This window comes from Saccopteryx leptura, chromosome 7 (assembly GCF_036850995.1).
Source record: "Saccopteryx leptura isolate mSacLep1 chromosome 7, mSacLep1_pri_phased_curated, whole genome shotgun sequence".
NCBI lineage: Eukaryota > Metazoa > Chordata > Mammalia > Chiroptera > Emballonuridae > Saccopteryx > Saccopteryx leptura.
In genome coordinates, this window is record NC_089509.1 from 443,874 (window position 1) to 462,915 (window position 19,042).

The 19,042-nt window shown below is 42.5% G+C and overlaps 1 protein-coding gene across 4 annotated transcripts in view; it reads right to left on the minus strand.

Moving 5' to 3' along the window:
* UGGT1 (UDP-glucose glycoprotein glucosyltransferase 1) overlaps positions 1-19,042 on the minus strand; it is a 246,306-nt gene that overhangs the window by 46,255 nt on the left and 181,009 nt on the right. For 3 of the 4 annotated variants that reach the window (XM_066345928.1, XM_066345927.1, XM_066345930.1), the window contains 6 exons: positions 18,091-18,114; positions 17,507-17,601; positions 14,887-15,093; positions 13,695-13,826; positions 12,395-12,525; positions 5,027-5,122 (listed from right to left, as the gene is read on the minus strand). In XM_066345928.1, the coding sequence (XP_066202025.1) occupies positions 5,027-5,122; positions 12,395-12,525; positions 13,695-13,826; positions 14,887-15,093; positions 17,507-17,601; positions 18,091-18,114 (685 nt within the window). The remainder of the gene's footprint in view (positions 1-5,026; positions 5,123-12,394; positions 12,526-13,694; positions 13,827-14,886; positions 15,094-17,506; positions 17,602-18,090; positions 18,115-19,042) is intronic. The other variant, XM_066345929.1, reaches the window with a different exon arrangement.

Here is a 19,042-nt window from a genome sequence, read left to right on the forward strand (position 1 = left end):
CATATACTGGCAATGTAAGAAATTAGGAGACTAAATGTAAGAAATTAGGAGACTAAATTTAATTTAATTTTCTAAATAAAATTTAAAAAAATTAAAAAGTAAAAAAACAACAACAAAAAGACAAAGAAATTAGAAGACAAAGCCAGTGAGAAAGGACTGGGTTTCCATTTCAACCCAGCATCATCAACTATCTGTTCAATCTGTTCTCCACAAGGACCAGTGTGAGAAAGCATAGGGCAGCTAAACCAAAGTCCCATCAATGCCAGGCTAATCAGAATCACAGAGGGGCAGGATGCAGTTTCTGTGTCTAAAATGTCCCTGGTGATTCTAAGGTACAGTTAAGATGTGTGATGATCCAAGGCAAGGCTGTAGACACCAACTCAGGGGTACCTCCTACAGACAGGTTAATAGTTAAGTCTAAACATGAGGAAACAACCCAGACTGTGCAACATTCCACAAGGCAACTGGTCTGGACTCTTAAAAAAGTCAATGAAATAAAAAAGAAAAAGAAAAGGAAAGGAAAGGAAAGGAAAGGAAAGGAAAGGAAAGGAAAGGAAAGGAAAGGAAAGGAAAGGAAAGGAAAGGAAAGGAAAGGAAAGGAAAGGAAAGGAAAGGAAGAAGGGAGGGAGGGAGGGAGGGAGGGAGGGAGGGAGGGAGGGAGGGAGGAAGAAAAGCAGGTTAACTTCTAGGTTAAAGGAGACTGATCAAAAAAAAAAAAAGTAACAAATTAGCTGTAAAAGGTCATTACTAGGCCAATGGAGGAATCTGAATATGAACTGTGTATTATTTAACATTACTGTATTAAGATTAAATTGCTGAGGAATGCTAAAAAGCACTGTGGAGAAACTCCTAGTACTCAGGAGATACATGCCAAAGAACTTAGGCGTGATGTGTACTGATATCTGCAATGTCATTTCAAATGGTTCGGACAACGTGTGAGTGCATGTACTTTTATATGCAAACACACAACTATACGTTCTATGTACTATACATACACACAGTTTACAGATCAAAGTGGCATTTGTTAACAGTTGGTGAAACTTGGTTAACCATATTTGGGTGTTCACTGTAATAGTCTTTCAACCATTCTCTAGGTTGGAAACTTTGCAAAATAAAACACTGGAAAAAAGGGCAAGGACTTCCTCATAATGCTAAATTTATTCTTATTTTATGGAAAACAAAATAGTTTCTAATAAAAGATGAATGAGACAAGTGCTCTAGCAAACCCTGTTTATTCTTGAGGATCAGAAAACTATAATCAGCTTCATTAAATGCTCTGTGTTTTCTAAAAGAGTGCATTCAGAACTATTTCAGATGTATTTAGAAATAAATGTCAACTTTTATGCAACTGAGCTGTTTATGTTTTACAATGAACATGAATATATATGAGAACCACACACCAGGAAATATTCTATTCATACAAGAACTTCTGTACACACTTTACATGAAAAGACACACGGTCTCAGGCAAAGGTAACCATTAAGACTGGTAAGCTGCAGTAGGCACACTGCCTCGGAGCCCACAGATGCTGCATGCTGGCCCTGCCTGCTCTGGGTGGATGACTCACAGAGAAACATGAGTGGCTAACCACAGGAAAAGGTGCTGGAGCCTCACCAGGCAGTGGCGCAGTAAGTGGGATGTGGAGGACCCAGGCAAAACCCTGAAGTCGCCAGCTTGAGCACAGGCTCATCTGGTTTGAGCAAGGCTTACCAGCTTGAGCCCAAGGTTGCTGGCTGCCCCTGGTCAAGGCACATATGAGAAAGCAATCAATGAACAACTAAGGTGCAGCAATGAAGAATTGATGCTCCTCATCTCTCTCCCTGTCTACCCCTATTTGTCCCTCTCTGTGTCTCTGTCACAAAAAAAAAAAAAAAAAAAGGCACTGGAACATAGGGATTTGGCAATTTTGCACAGGAAGACTTGGGAGATATTGTTTACTATAGTTTGCCTGAAGCTGGAACAAAATTGAACAAACAAGATGAGTTTGGTGTTTCAGAAAGTATGAAAGTGGCTTGTGATCTCTGTTCTCCTCTGTCAGAGTAACTGAAATTAATGAAGCTCTTGTCAACAAACCTCATTATTAAGATGGTTGGCTGATCAAGACGACGCTGAGCAACTGCTCAGAACTAGATAAACTAGCGAGTGATGAAGCATCTGAGAACTACATAAACTCTAATGGGGAATGAAAAATGGAACCCCTAAATAAAATCAGGTAAAACAACTTACTAACTCAGTGCTGTCTAAATTACTGGATACAAGATTTCATACAGCAACATTTAATAATAACAATGGAAAAAAGAAACTACTTATGTAAAGCAAGAAGCCACGGCCACCATCACAGCCACCTGGCCTGTGCAGGTTCGCATTTGATTTGGACAGACAGTAATTAAACAACAGAGCCAAGAACTGGTGGGCCATTAGCTTTAATCCTAGCTCACACCTGGCGGGCGAGAAATACACACAGTGGGAAAACACTTCCCTTTCCATTCAGGGCTCCCAAAGCCACTGACTATTCTGAGTTTCCTAGAATCAAAGGCCTCACCAGCCTTATTCAACTCTGTTCCCCATATCCTTCTCTCTGCACAAACTGGCTTTTCCTTCAGCACTCCACCATGTTGGCTGCCTCTCCTTGCAATGCTGATGACAGGATCTGAGCAAGCAAGAGCCCCTGGTCTGCTTCATTTTATAGTGTAGAAAATTAAAGCCTTTAAGCCAATATACAAATAAGGAAGTCTCTGATACAAAGCCATTTATCTGAGGCATAAATGGGATTCCTCATAAGAGTGCACCACCCCACATCATGCAACAGTCAAGGGTTTGGGGAAAAGCTTAGTTTTGAGAAGATCTTAGTATTGAAAGGATGTTGAAAAGATCTTAGTATTAAAAGGGTGGCAAAGCCTTAGTCTTAAAACTAAGCCTTAGGCTATAAGGACCTTGCCAGCTTATAGCCCGTCCCCCACACCCAATGCAAACTATAAGCGAGCAAACATATATATCATATTTACAAACTTATTTGACTAACAACTTACAACAGTGCTACTGGAGAAAATACCCTTAACTTTTGATGACTGCAAGTAAAACAATATGCATCCTTTTCCTCAAAGCCCTGTGATGTTAGGCTAGCTATAGTTTATAGCATTCAGAACTACTAAAATTATCTATGGTAGAATCTCATTATACAAATTATGTTCTTATGACTGGTCTATGGAAGCACAGTGGATAAAGCAATGACCTGGAGTGCTGAGGTCACTGGTCGAGACCCTGGGCTTACCCAGTCAAGGCACATATGACAAGCAATTGCTTCTCACTCCTCCCCCACCCTCCTCTCTCTCTCTCTCTCTGTTAATAAATAAAATCTTTTTAAAAACTTTAAAAAATTATGTGATTCAAGGATAACATTGCTACCTTAAGAAAAAAATATTGTATTTGTTCCCGTTTTGTTTTTTTACTTTAAAATAAGATATGTGCAGTGTGCATAGGGATTTGTTCATAGTTGTTTTTTTTATAGTCCGGCCCTCCAATGGTCTGAGGGACAGTGAACTGGCCCCTTGTGTAAAAAGTTTGGGGACCCCTGGAATAGAGCATCAGCCTGGCATATGAAAGTACCAGGCTTGATTCCCAGTCAGGGCAAACAAGAGAAGTGACCATCTGCTTCTCTCCCTCTTCCTCTCTCTCTTCCCCTCCGGTAGGAAAAAGGCCAAAGACTGCTTCCCTGAAACAAGTGTGGACTTTAGAACGCCAAGTCCTAGGGGACAGAACGCTGTCCCAGTAAGCACTGATAAGATTGTTTAAAGGAAACAGTTGATCCCTATGGCCACCACTCACCATCGTGTGGCCCGTGGCGCCCCCCTCCCCACCACTACCAGCAGCACACCACACATCAGCTCATTAGCCCAAGGCCCCAAGGACACTAAGACCCTCTTAGCAGGTGGATGTCCAATGGGCAAAGAGTTCTCCTCTGAGGAGCTAGCCAGTCAGGCCTCTCTCATTCCTTAGAATGTTCAAGTTATTTTTTTTCCTTTGTCTTCTTTGTTTGCTTTTTGTTTTCTTCTCCTCCTCCTCCTTCTTGGTGAGAGAGGAGAAAAAATAATGAGGCAGATTCCCACATGCATCCGGCCAAGATCTACCTGGCAAACCAATCTAGGGCCGATGCTTGAACACTTGAGCCATTTATATCACCTGAGACTGTCACACTACTACTGCGCAATCTTTAGCCCCCACTGGCTGTGGAAGGGAAAGAAGGTGAGAAGGAGGAGAAGGTGGGGTGGTGGAGAGGCAGATGGTCGCTTCTCCTGTGTGCCCTGACTGGGAATGGAAACCGGGACTTTTGTACACTGGGTCGGCACTCTATCCATGGAGCCACCAGCTAGGTGTAGGAAAATGGCTGGGAATTTGACTGTGGTCCTGAGACAACAGTCTTTGACGCGCACTTTGAAAGGCCATGTCCTGCGGGGGGCAGAACGTTGCCCCTGCAAGCACTGATAAGATTGTTTAAAGAAAATAGCTGATCCCTATGGCCTTTTCCCTACATACCTGAAAGGTATTAATCATCCTTCTCTGCACCTGAATTCATGCTCTGCTAATCTGACCCAGGTTCTGGTAATTTGTATGATGAACAAAAAAACGAATAAATACAATGAGGCTGCAGAGATCTGGGCTCTCAGTCCTAGAGGTTGGGAGTACCCTGTACCCATCTTTTCTCTATGTTGTGTCTTGTGTGTATTTTTTAAGTCTTGCTGTGCCTTCTGTTCATGTACACCCATTGCTGAGCTGGTTGCAGCACTCTCCCACAGCAAGTGGCTTAATTTGTTCCAGCACTGGCTCCAGGTGCTGAGGATAGCTTGGTTGGTCAGAGTGCATCAGCCTCAGGCACTAAAAATAGCTCAGTTGATTCGAGCACCAGCCCCAGACAGAGTTTGCCAGGTGGATCCCAGTGGGGGCGCATGAAGGAGTCTGTCTTACTATCTCCCCTCCTCTCATTAAAAAAAAAAAAATAATATGCACAAATTCAACATTATGTCTATACCTGTGTCTATCCTCAAAAAGCTGGTACTCGATCCTTGCATCGCCTTTAGGTTGAGCTGATAGGAGAGCATCCACCTTCATTACCAAGTCACTTGCCCTGAAAGACATGGTTAGTGAAAGTCAGTATCTCTTTAAACTGAAAGTTTTTCCAATTTTTGTGAACATAACATAATCAGTCAAAGTAGTGAATGCCAAAAAGATGGTTTGAAAAAAGTATAAATTTCATACCAATAGACATGAGGAAAAAGTACAGATTTTGAGAATTACTTTTTTTTTTTTCTTTTTAGCAAGAGAGAGAGAGAGACAGAGACAGAGATAGGATGGGAGAGAGAGAGAGATGAGAAGTATCAACTTGTAGTTGCGACACTTTAGTTGTTCATTGATTGCTTCTCATATGTGTCTTGACTGAAGGGTTGGGTGGGTGCCAGTTGGGCCAGTGACCCCTTCCTCAAGCCAGTGACACTGGGATCATATTGATGATCCCACACTCTAGCAACCCCACGCTCAAGCTGGTGACCTTGGGGTTTCAAACCTGAAACCTCAGTGTCCTAGGTCAACACTAAAATCAACTGAGCTATTTTTAGCTCCTGAGGCTGTCTCGCTCTGACCAACTGAGCTATCCTCAGCACATGGGGTCGGTCAATGCTGGAACAAATCCAGTGCACCACTGCAGGTCAGGCAAGAATGACTAGCTTTATAACTTTGGGGAGGCACTGATTTTCCATATGTGAAATGTAAGTGATGTCTACTTTGCACAGTTCTTGTAAACACTGTACTGCCTGAACATATAAAGCATCTACCTCATGATCTGGCCCATAACAGACTGTCAGTCAGTGTTACTAAAAGTCTCTCTCACCCTCTTCTAATAACTTTATTACTTTTTATGATTACTAGAGTAATGATTCACTGAAAAAATATTCAGGGAAAAAATATAAGGAAAAAACAGATACATACAAACAATACCATTTTTAAGAAATAAGCACTAAACACTAAACATTTTTGTTCATAATTCTTGAATATTTTTAAATAAATCCATATATACAAAAATAGGATTATATTATCTGGTAACCTGTTTTTTCATTTATTTATTTAGTTAATTAGTTAGTGAGAGAGAGAGACAGACAGACAGGAAGGGAGGAGAGATGAGAAGCATCAATTTTTCGTTGCAGTACCTTAGTTGTTCACTGATTGCTTTCTCACATGTGCCTTGACCAGGGGGCTCTAGCAGAGCAAGTGACCCCTTGCTCAAGCCAGCAACCTTTGGGCTTAAGCCAGTGACCATGGGGTACTGTCTATGTGGGATCAAGTCAGCAACTCTGCGCTCAAGGCAGTGAGCCAGCACTCAAGCCAGATGAGCCTGTGCTCAAGTCAGCAACCTCAGGGTTTCAAACCTGGGTCCTCAGTATCACAGGCTGACGCTCTATCCATTGCATCATCACCTGGTCAGGCTAACATATTATAAACATCTTTTTGTTGGCAAACAAATATAGGAGCATATCAATATTATCAATGACTACATAATACTGTATTTATGGGTACACCATAATCTAATAAACCAATCAGCTATTGAACACCTAGGTTCTTTCCTATTTCACTAACGCATTTCCACTTTTCCCACCCATTTTAAATTTGGTTTCTAACCAAGTAAGATCTGTGTGTGTGTGTGTGTGTGTGTGTGTGTGTGTGTGTGTGTGTGTGTGTGAAAGAGAAAGAGAGAGACAGGGAGAGGGACAGATAGGGACAGACAGGAAGGGAGAGAGATGAAAAGCATGGATTCTTCATTGTGGCTTCTTAGTTTCCTTAGTGGTTCATTTATTGCTTTCTCATATGTGCCTGGACTGGGGGGTGGAAGACAACTACAGCAGAGCAAGTGACCCCTTGCTGACACCAGCAACCTTGGGCTTCAAGCCAGCAACCATAGAGTCATGTCTATGATCCCACACTCAAACCAGCAACCCCACACTTAAGCTGGTGAGCCCACACTCAAGCCAGATGAGCCTGTGCTCAAGCTGGCAACCTCAGGGTTTCGAACCTGGATCCTCTGCATCCCAGTCCAATGCTCTATTCATTGCGCCACCGCCTAGTCATGCTCAAGGAAGATCTTGAACTAGATTATTAAATATAAAAAAATTATCTAATCTGTTGAACAAGAACTAAATTCTAAGAATTCTAGAAGAGCACTTTTAAATATATTGGAACTAGAGTCAAGCCTATATATACATTTTCTCATTGAGCCAAACAACTATGACAAACTATCTCATTTAGTACTTCTCAGTACTAACTTTGAATACAGATAATGCAGGCCACTTGTTTCCTGTGACAAGGGATACTTATTTCTGTGAACTGGGCCAAGCAGGCCAACAAAAAACTTCATAAAGGCTCAGGAAGCACCACAATCAAAGAGCCTCCCATGGAGCTTCAGAAAGTTGAGGACAGCCTTGGGGCTGCAGGTTTGGGTCATGAGTGAACTCTGGGGCTGTGAGAGGAAAGGGGTGTACTCCAAGGTGGCATCAGTGAAAAGCAGGCAAGGTAGTTCTAAGAACCACAACAGTTTTAGAATCAATCACTGGCAGCCCCATAACCACCTATTTCGCTAAATTCACCTAGAACAAACCCAGAGCCATCTCTGGTTGGTAAAAGGCAAGTCTTCTGTGTATAGTCTGACAATTATACACTAGCCCATAAGGATTCCAAGGGACTGACCCCCAAAACCTCCACAAAGAGAGGGAGTGATCCAAGGACATACATCCAAGGACACACACATCATCCCAGGCCTGTGTCCACCACAGGACAGCTTCAAGTCATGGATAATACCCACTGGCCTACAGCAGGGAAGTGTTTCATAGGCCGGAACAAGGGGCATCACTCAAGAGTCACTGGGGTAAGATGGAACCTCACATCTGTGAAGAAATAAAAGATTCCTCACCACATCACTCAAGCCTGGCAAAGGGACTGCTTTGGTAACTACTGAGTTCATTTCACATCTTGAACTCTGCAGCATAATGGTATATGAAAAAGATGAATACTTTTGAATTTTATATTCTCCACTATACAACAAAGGGCACTATCAAGAGGATGAAGAGGCAACCGAGACAGTAGAAGGAAATACCTGCACATCACACATGTGGGAAAGACTGCTATGCACAATATGTAAAGACTTCCTACAAATCAACAACAACAAAATAAACAATTACAAATGAGCGAAAAACTTGGGTATATTTTTTTAATATATAAATGGCCATGAGCACATGAAAAGATGTTTAATATCACTAATCATTAGGGAAGTACCAATCAAATCATACAGATACCACTTCATACCCATTAGAATGGGTATTATAAAACAAAACAAAACAAAAAACCCAGAAGGTAAGTGTTGGTGAGGATGTGGAAAAATTGGAACCCTTATGCATTACTGGTGAGAAGTAAAATGGTACAACCTCTGTGGGAAATGGTATAATGGTTTCTCAAACAAGTTAAAAATATATCCACAAGTACGCATTCATTTCTATTTAATGCGGTAACCATGTGTACATGACCGTGGGCCCCAGCTACAACAGGCACATGGACTAGTCACATAACTCACCATCTTCCACTCAGAAATAACTCATTAAAAGACATTAGCTGCCCTGGCCGGTTGGCTCAGTGGTAGAGCGTCGGCCTGGCGTGCAGAAATCCCAGGTTCGATTCCCGGCCAGGGCACACAGGAGAAGCGCCCATCTGCTTCTCCACCTCACCCCCTCTCCTTCCTCTCTGTCTCTCTCTTCCCCTCCCGCAGCGAGGCTCCATTGGAGCAAAGATGGCCCGGGCGCTGGGGATGGCTCCATGGCCTCTGCCCCAGGCGCTAGAGTGGCTCTGGTCATGACAGAGCGACGCCCGGAGGGGCAGAGCATCGCCCCCTGGTGGGCGTGCCGGGTGGATCCCAGTCGGGCGCATGCGGGAGTCTGTCTGACTGTCTCTCCCCGTTTCCAGCTTCAGAAAAATACAAAAAAAAAAAAAAAAAAAAAGACATTAGCTAAAAATAACACTAAAATAATTAAAATTAAATAAACAACAATAATCAACTCATCATCACCTTTGTAAGCTTCAAGAAAAACAACTCATTATTCCAAACTGGTAAATATAGGAAAAGAAGCATTTAACCTATCCCTTCCTGAAGAAATAAAACTTAGGGTAATTAAAGAGGTAATCAGGAAGTATTTCTTTACAAAGGAACTCCAAAGTAATAAACATACCCCTCCTACTTTTGCATATGCCTGAAATTTTCCAGAATCAAGTATTTTTTGTTTGTTTGTTTTTAAGTGAGAGGAGGGAAGATAGAGAGACAGACTCCTACATGCTGTGCCCCAACCTGGATCTACCCAGCAATCTCTGTCTGGAGCTGATGCTCAAATCAATTGCGCCACTGGCTGCAGAAGGGAAAGAGAAAGAGAAGGGAGAGAGTGAAGGGAAGAGAAGCAGATGGTTGCTTCTCATGTGTGCCCTGATTGGGGATTAAACCCGGGACATCCACATGCTGAGCTGACACTCTATCCACTGAGCTAACTGGCCAGGGCTTCCACAATCAAGTTTAAAAAAAATGGAGAGAAGTAGTAATTCAGTTCTTTAAATAACTGGCTACAAAATAAATTAATTTGTTTCAACTAAAACTTAAAAAACACCATTAACTGAAGAGCATTATATTTTAAAGCTGTGTAAACCATCTTGGAATAGGCAGCACAAGGAAAACCAATTATTATAGCCCCTGGGGCAGAAGGAACAGCTGCCATGGCCCCGTGCTGAGCCCACCTCTCACAGGACTGAAGGGTGCCACCTTTCCTGTGTTGAGGGCCCCATGTACACTGCCAAATCTGATTCTGCAGTAGCCTTGTGAGCTCCATCAGCACCACCGGACAACTCCCTGGGACCCTGCTATACCCAGACTGGTACCATGGTGCAATCTTTCTTAAAAAAATCAAGGAATTCTGTCAAGCTCAGGGGTGCCAGAGACACACAAGGAGAAACGGAGTTGAGTGGCTTCAGGACATGGGCTGGAGGGTCTACCACCAATGTCCTGAGCTAAGCCGTCCTAGAGCACAGCCAATAGGCACCATCTTTTCTATATTGAGCTTCCCCCACAAGGCCAAATCTGATTCTGCATGAACCTGCTGAACTCCATTAGCTCCACCCTGACAACTCCCTGAGACACGACCAATCTGCCAATGTCCAAGTGACCCAGGAAGCTGGTGGCTGGCTCTGGTGTATCCTCAGACTTTTGCTTAGGCCCAGCACTAATGCCAAATCTTAATCCTTATTAACCTGGTAACACCACTTGCTCCAACCCTACAACTCCCTGAGACCCTGCCTCACCCAACTCAAGTTCTGCCTGAGCCTCTTCCAGGTGATAGTCAACAGGTCTTAGCAAGTCTTGGCCCTTTTGCTGACCTATATAAGGCCACATATGGTGGCACTGGCCTTGATTCAAAATGTAGCATTTCCCATGCAATCCAGGCCCAGCACAGGCAGCTACAAACCACAGATTGCTTGGCAGCTATGAACAGGTAGCCGGAGCTGGTCACAAGCAGCACCTGCATTTACCTGCAACAGGGTTCTTCCAAAGATGCTCCAGAACCAATACAACCATGGCCAGCCTCACAACACAACAGAGCACCACACAATTAGCTCCACAAATGGCACACCCAAAGGGAGGTTTCTGCAGGTACCAGACCCCACGAAGGCAAATACCGCCTTACAGGGTCAGCCCCACAAAGCAGCTTGTATGCTGTGGTTGTAGCCAATTCTCACAGCCAGCCAGCCTGAGGTTCAATCCCACCCACTGACGTGCCAAGAGCAATCAAGATTCAAGTGCAACAGGAGGGCACTCATAACCCACACATGGGACACTCCTAGATCCACAGGGAGGCTGCACCATGGGGCTCCACAGGACACCGACTACATAAGGCCACCCTGGGAAGACAGACATATACAGAAGTTCAACACAACATATAGAAAAGAACACAGGGAAGCAGCCAGAAGAGAAGATAAAGAAACAGGTTCCAAATGAAAGAGCATAGAAATCTCCAAAAAAAGAACTAAATGAATTGGTGGCAAGCAAACTACCAGATACGGAGTTCAAAACAATGGCTATAAGAATCAGGGGAAGAGTAGATGAACACTGAGAACTTCAACAAAAAGATGCTAAGCACAAGAAAAGACAAAGAGTGCTTCCAATCAAGATAACAGCTAGGTAAACATGGTGTTCACACCCTCCCACAACCATATCAAAATTACAGCTGAACTACAGAACCATCATTCAGAAATGCCTGAAACCTAGCTAAACAGAAAGTCCTACAACTGAGAATATTAAGAAGAAGCCACAGCAAGACTGGTAGGAGGGGTGGAGATGTGGAAAGGGCTAGACCCACAGATGTGGTGCTTAAAAGATCGAAAGAGATACGTTGGCTTCAGAGGTCACCCAAGGCGTGAAGGGTGGGAGCCCTATACTAGGTCCCCCAGTCTAGGGTCCCAGTGCCAGGAAGAGAAATCCCATAACTTCTATCTGGAAAAACCAGCAGGAATTGTGGCTAAGAGAGATGGAGGGCTGATGGAGTCCCAGGTGTTCCTCCTAAAAGACCTGTGCACAGACTTACTCAAACTCACTCTGAGCTCCAGCACTGGGACAGCAGATCAAAAGGCACATCAGGGCAGAGAAGAAATTAATTGTCTGGCATCAAGGCAAGGGCTGAAGGTTCAGCTTTCTCTCAGAGGAAAGTGCTGGCAAAGGCTACTGTTCCTTTGCTGAGCCCACTACACCACAGAGCCAGCAGGCAGGAGCCAGATGAGACTACATCAACACTTTGTCATATGTCCTGGTCAAGACACATACAAGAAGCAACTACTATGAGTTGATATTTCCTACTCCTCCCCCACCACTTCTCTCTCTCCTTTCTCTCTCTTGCTCTCAAATCAATAAATAAAATCTTAAAAAAAAATACTAACATCAATTGCAATTAAAAAATTAAATAAGCCTGACCAGGCGGTGGCACAGCAGATAGAGCATCAGACTGGGATGCAGACGACCCAGGTTCAAGACCCCGGGGTTGCCAGCAAGGTCGCTGGCTCGAGCAAGGGGTTACTTGGTCTGCTGTAGCCCCATGGTCAAGTCACATATAAGAAAGCAATCAATGAACAAATAAAGTGTCACAATGAAAAACTGATGATTGATGCTTCTCATCTCTCCATTCCTGTCTGTCCCTATCTATCCCTTTCTCTGACTCTCGCTCTGTCTCTGTAAAAAAATAAAATAAAATAAAAATAAATAAATAAATAAAATACCGATTAAAAAATATAGAGCCCCTAGAACAGTAACAAATTTCTTCTATGTAAAACTTACACATCTTCTTCTACCCGAAGCTGCTGAATATGAGATTTAATTTTCTGTCCTGAAGTTTTTAAGATGATATTTTCTAGGAGGTGGAAATCATCTTGATTAAAGAGTTCATTATCCTCCAGTGGCCCAATGATCTGTGAAGAAGAGTAGGGTTGTCAGTGTGGAAATCTGCAAGCTATAAAGAATTCCTTTGTCATTCTCAAGCTATCTTACAAACCAAATCATGTTAAAGACCCAGGACGTGTTTACATCTGAATAAAGCCAATGAAAATGTAAAAATAAAACCCCAAGGAACTCACAAATTTATTTACTTATCAATTGCTTAGCTACATAGAGATTAGACTTGTATACTTCACAATATTTTTACAGTAAGCAAACACTGAAGTTTAATAATACCGTTTTCATTAATTCTTACTGAATATAATAAAACCAAAATAGAGATGTAATGGTTGATATCAAAGATTTTACTCCACATACTAACACTTTAGAGGTTGGTAAGCCCACCAGTCTACAGTCTCAAGCCTCACCCAGCTGCATGCGTACAGACTGCACAGCTGAAGCACTCACCATCTCACACGATGGCAGGACAAAATTAAACACAGAACATTGAGGTCAAAGTTAGCATGCTTCCTCTAAAATCAGAGAGCAGAAACAATCACCAGCACCATATAAGCCAGGGGTCCCCAAACTACGGCCCGCGGGTCACATGCGGCCCCCACCGTACTTCCAGAAGGGGCACCTCTTTCATTGGTGGTCAGTGAGAGATGACCGCATCCTGTGCTCCTGGAGTACTGTATGTGGCGGCGCCGCAAAGCATGGCATCGCTCACGTACAGTACTACTTCCAGTGACACAGGACGCACGCGTCACGGCTCCGGAAGCGCGTCATATCACTTGTTACAGCTAGCAGTGACAAATATGGAACCGAACATTGACCATTTCATTAGCCAAAAGCAGGCCCATAGTTCCCATTGAAATACTGGTCAGTTTGTTGATTTAAATTTACTTGTTCTTTATTTTAAATATTGTATTTGTTCCCATTTTGTTTTTTTACTTTAAAATAAGATTTGTGCAGTGTGCATAGGGATTTGTTCATAGGTGTTTTTTTTATAGTCTGGCACTCCAACGGTCTGAGGGACAGTGAACTGGCCCCCTGTGTAAAAAATTTGGGGACCCCTGATATAAGCCCTAATCACCTTTGGAAAAGGAGTGGTTCTTTGAAGAGTTTACAGCCTTCAGAGAAGGCTGCCAGGACTGCTCACTTATCTAATTTGAGTCAAACTTGTCTCAGGACAAGATCTCACCCTTCCATTGCTGATCACTCCCCTCTGCCCCTTCTTCAGCCTCAGAACATCCCTGCAGTACACGGCATGAGACAAAATGAAATCCATTTTGGAAGACTCAAAGACCTCTTTAAAAAGACTGAAATCCATGCCCTAGGAAAGTAATTGTTATTAAGGAAAAGTAATTGTTAAACCATAAAAATAAATAATCATCATGAATAAATCATAAAATTCTCTATTAGTGGAAAGTAATAACTAGTTTTAATCATTAACACCATGATGTCTGCATTCTTCCCCCCATTTCCCACACCCTCTCCCCTATCAAATTAACACTTATTTCCTGTTCTTGCTCTTTTATCTGATTGTTCAACTGGGAAACCAGTGTTCATGATACCTTTATTTTGCATTTTAAAATTTTCCTAATTTCAAGTGAGAGCCTTTTTTTTGTAACTGAAATATCAAATATACTCAGTATTTTACAATAAATTTTAAGACTAAAAAAGAGTAAAAGGTATGTTACATATAAATAATAAACATAGGCTTATATTGGAAACACATCAAGAACACATTAGCTTAAAACTGTTTTTTGCTCTGTCAACAAGTCAAATACTGTCTGTCTTTAAAAACTATACAAAACTGGCCCTGGTTGGTTAGCTCAGTCGGTTAAGAGCATCATCCGGAAAGAACAAGGTTGAGGATTCAATCCCCGGTCAGGACACACACAGGAAGCAACCCATAAATGCACGACTGAGTGGAACAACAAATGGATGCTTCCCTTCCTCTCCTTTCTCTCCCTCTTCCTCTTTCTGTCTCAATAAAAAAAATTAAGCTCTGACAGGATAGCTCAGTTGTTTGGGGCATTTTGCTGAAGCGCAGAGGATGCTGGTTTAATCCCAGGTCAGGGCGCTTACAGGAGCGGTTCTATGTTCCTGTCTCTCTTCCTGCCTCTCTCTCTAAAAAAGAACAAAACAAACTATACAAAACAAATGGCTTGTGCTTCAAACAAAACATACATAGACTTATATTGTTTACATCCTGAAACTTTGCAAGCTTAAAAGCAATAAAAGTTACATCTTAGAAATATTCTTCCAACTAAAAAAAGAAATCCTGAGACTCACAATTAAAATCACAAACCCTGATCTTAAACTTCAGCCCAGGGCAGCCAACCTCTATGGTAAATAACAGGCAGTGGCCTCACGCAGTGCAGACTCACCCCAACAGAAAACTCCCCAACATCCACTCCCGCAGCCAGGGCCTCTGCAATCTCCTCCTTAGCCATTTTTGTGATGAAGTTCTTGGCAGAGTTGGAGGTCTGTGTCTGGAGAGCTGCCCAGATTGCTCTGGCGATCTGCGTGTTCTCATAGCGTATGTCTTCACCAGGATTATTGATCATGCTTATTCTAACATTGTTACTGGATTTCTAATTACAAAATGGGAAATAAGGGTTATATGGTAGATGGTTTCAACTTGAGAGGTGGCATTAATATCAGTCATAGTCTCTAAAGAGAAAAGTCTTGGGTAGCTCTCCTCTGCATACACAATGGAATTAAAATGCTATAACCAGTCTGACCAGGCGGTGGCGCAGTGGATAGAGCATTGGACTGGGATGTGGAGGACCCAATTCAAAACTCCGAGGTCGCCAGCTTGAGCGCGGGTTCATCTAGTTTCAGTAAGGCTCACCAGCTTGGACCCAAGGTCACTGGGTTGAGCAAGGGGTCATTCACTCTGCTGTAGCCCCACGTCAAGCCACATATGAGAAAGCGATCAATGAACAACTATGGCGCCACAACAAAGAATTGATGCTTCTCATCTCTCTCCCTTTCTGTCTGCCCCTGTCTGTCCCTCTCTCTGTCCCTGTCTCTGTCACAAAAAAAAAAAAAAAAATGCTGTAACCCCTACATGAACTGGCCCCTAGCCTACCTTTCCAACCCCATTTCTAACCATCCCTGTAAATACAACATACACTACAAACCATCAGAGTCCTGCAGCTTCCCCACACAGTTTGTATTTTTCCAACAGACATCATGCCTCCCACTGGCATGTAAACCCCAAGTACATCCACCAAGTACATGGGGCCTCCTTAAGCCCCATGCTTTCCTCAGGGCTCTGCTCAAACTCTTCTTCATTCATATGGCCTTTCCAGATTTCTAGTAAAAATTAATCTCTCCCTGGATAAAAAAACAAGACTCCATATGAGAGAAGATACCTGGGACCCATAAAACAAAAAAAGGCTTGTATCTAGAACATAAGCAACAGCAATTTATACTTATGCATATCTGAAGACATGCACAAGAATGTGCACAGCGGCATTCTTCAGAATAGCCCCAAACTAGAAGCAACCCAAATGTCCATCAAATATACTAAACAAACAAAATGTTGTGATACAGTTAGATGATACGAAACTATCGCTAAAAAGGAACTACAAATACTTGTAATTTCATGGCTCTCAAAAATGTTGGGGAAAGAAATCAAACACAAATACAGACTATATACATATTACAAGATTCCACTTAAATAAAGTAATAAACAGGCAACCCTATTCTATGATGTAAGAGGAGGGAAGGGCTAGGGGCACAGATATGGCCACAAGCTGGTTGGGGAGGCCTTTAAGAAATCTGATACTTGTGTTTACCTAGGTGGTAGTCACATGGGTGTGCTTGCTTTGAGACCCTGTATCCTAGGATTTGTGCACTTCTTTTGAATCCATACAATACTTCAATTAAAATATGTATTTAAAATAGTCAACTCTCCAAGCCTTCCTGGTCTCCCACTACTCCTACTCGAGCACTTATCAATTAAGTCAGAGTGCCTTATACATGTATCTACTATTCTTCACCTTGAATTAACCGTAGAAACAAAGCTGTTCCTCTAGACCAGGGGTCCCCAAACTACGGCCCGTGGGCCACATGCGGCCCCCTGAGGCCATTTATCCGGCCCCCACCGCACTTCCGGAAGGGGCACCTCTTTCATTGGTGGTCAGTGAGAGGAGCACATTGACCATCTCATTAGCCAAAAGCAGGCCCGTAGTTCCCATTGAAATACTGGTCAGTTTGTTGATTTAAATTTACTTGTTCTTTATTTTAAATATTGTATTTGTTGCAGTTTTTGTTTTTTTACTTTAAAATAAGATATGTGCAGTGTGCATAGGGATTTGTTCATAGTTTTTTTTATAGTCCGGCCCTCCAACGGTCTGAGGGACAGTGAACTGGCCCCCTGTGTAAAAAGTTTGGGGACCCCTGCTCTAGACAGTCAGATGCTCAGCTTATCAGTGAAGCTGAAATCACCTGGACAAGTCAGCGTTTCAGTAAGCCTCCCAGAGACACCACAGGAAAAGGAAATGTACCATGTCATTGTCTGATACAGACACTCTCTAGAAGAGTCAGTGTCCTCTCAACTATCCCCACTGTCATTCAAGTCAAGTTCAGACCATATGCATACGCATCTCTTGCAGGTCCAGACCATTTCTATGACAAGTGCACTCACATGCCTGCACAGCACTCCCCCCACATCTGGACCTATCTCAGCGTAAGAACCTTGACTACCCACACAACACACAGCACAGTCTCTGCAGCCTCTCTGCAGCAGGAACACAAACAGTCACACAATAAAAACTTGTCTAGGCTACGGTGATCCCATCATTTTCCCCTCTAAAAGAATCTACCCCCTTAAACAAAACTAGAATAATGCAGTCTTCTGTTCTTACTGGCTGGCGGACCTCTGGAGGAACAGCACTTTTTTCCCTCAGCAGTAAGAAGGTAGCCCCTGGCCTCCCCAGAACAAGAATACCAGCACACAGATGCTCAGGAGGACAAAATGGAGTTGGAGACACTTGCCTGATGTTTAATAGCATCATACAGTAACTGCCTCCCAGAGGGACTATCAAAGTCCCCAACAATCCAGAACGTCACTGGCCTAATGAAAGAATCATCTGTAGGAAAACAAAATAACAAACTGAGTTGAAGAGAAAAAACATATTCTACATCAATACCATTAAGCCAAATGATTTCTGAAAACCATGCAAAAATTAAGAAAATGCCATGGTTAATAAAGATAGAAAGCAAACATAGTAAAACTTTGACAGAAGAATGAAAGCAGGGTACCTTCCAAGTGGCTTAACTGTAAAGTAGGGACATGCATTTATCAATTCTACTATGGCTTGGGCATCTGTTAGAATATAAACTAAAAAAGAACCTTTGAACTTGTGGGTAACATACTATAGTCTTTTTGTAACTTTTTGAAATATACTTCTTTGCAAACATTTATAAAAAATTTATCTGAATGAATAAATTATCTACAGTTACCCACAGGTTCCAGAAACATCGCAATAAAAGTCAGTAAATTCTGAATTATAACAGTGCCTGAAATAAGATAATTAAGAAAAAGAACAAAAGCAAAGTTTTTTTAAGTTTAAAGTTACCATAGATTTCCTTGGAGGACATTCCTGGCAAAGGTAAAGGAAAAAGAGTAAAAGAAATGTCATTTCTGTATTACTGACTACTATCAGAGTCAAAGTTTAAACAATGTCTTACATGACCTATGTCTCTTTCTGCTCCTTAGTCCCACCAGTGTTGAACACTGTTCCAGCTCTCCCCAAAACCAGTTTCTTGAGGAATCACATGGAGCAATGACCTGCACATACTTACATGTAACTGGGACATCAGACATTCTTTCTAGGAGACTACAGTGGGGACAAAAACAGGGGCCTTAAATGACAGTCAGTACTCTGAAAGGGTAGTGAGACCACAGGGGAGAGCACCTGTCTGCCATTGAAAGGATGTCATTCACACAATATTAGTCTAAGTAAATAACTACATAAAAATCAGTTTTAACTTACCCAAGTATTTGTAGAACCAAGTTTATCTTTAAAAAGCTAACCTAGCCTAACCAGGCAGTGGTGCAGTGGATAGAGCGTTGGACTGGGATATGGAGGACCCAGGTTAGAAACCCCGAGGTCGCTGGCTTGAGCATGGGCTCATTCGTCTCAAGCATGGGCTCACAGCTTGAGCATGGGATCATAGACATGACCCCCTGGTTGCTGGCTTGAACCCAAAGGTTGCTGGCTTGAGCAATGGGGTCACTGGTTCTGCTGTAGCCCCCCCCCCCCCCAGTTAAGAAACATATGAGAAAGTAGTCAATGAACAATTAAGGTGCTGCAATGAAGAACTGATGCTTCTCATCTCTCTCCCTTCCTGTCTGTCTTTCCCTATCTGTCCCTCTCTTGGTCTTTCTCTCTGTCTCTGTCACAAAAAAAAAAACTTAACCCAAAGTTGCCATTGTCAATTTCCAATCCATTAAACCCATTAACATTATAAAAATTTTCTCATTTTGAACCATGAAAATTTTTTCCTTTTGCCTTCAATATCTAATTT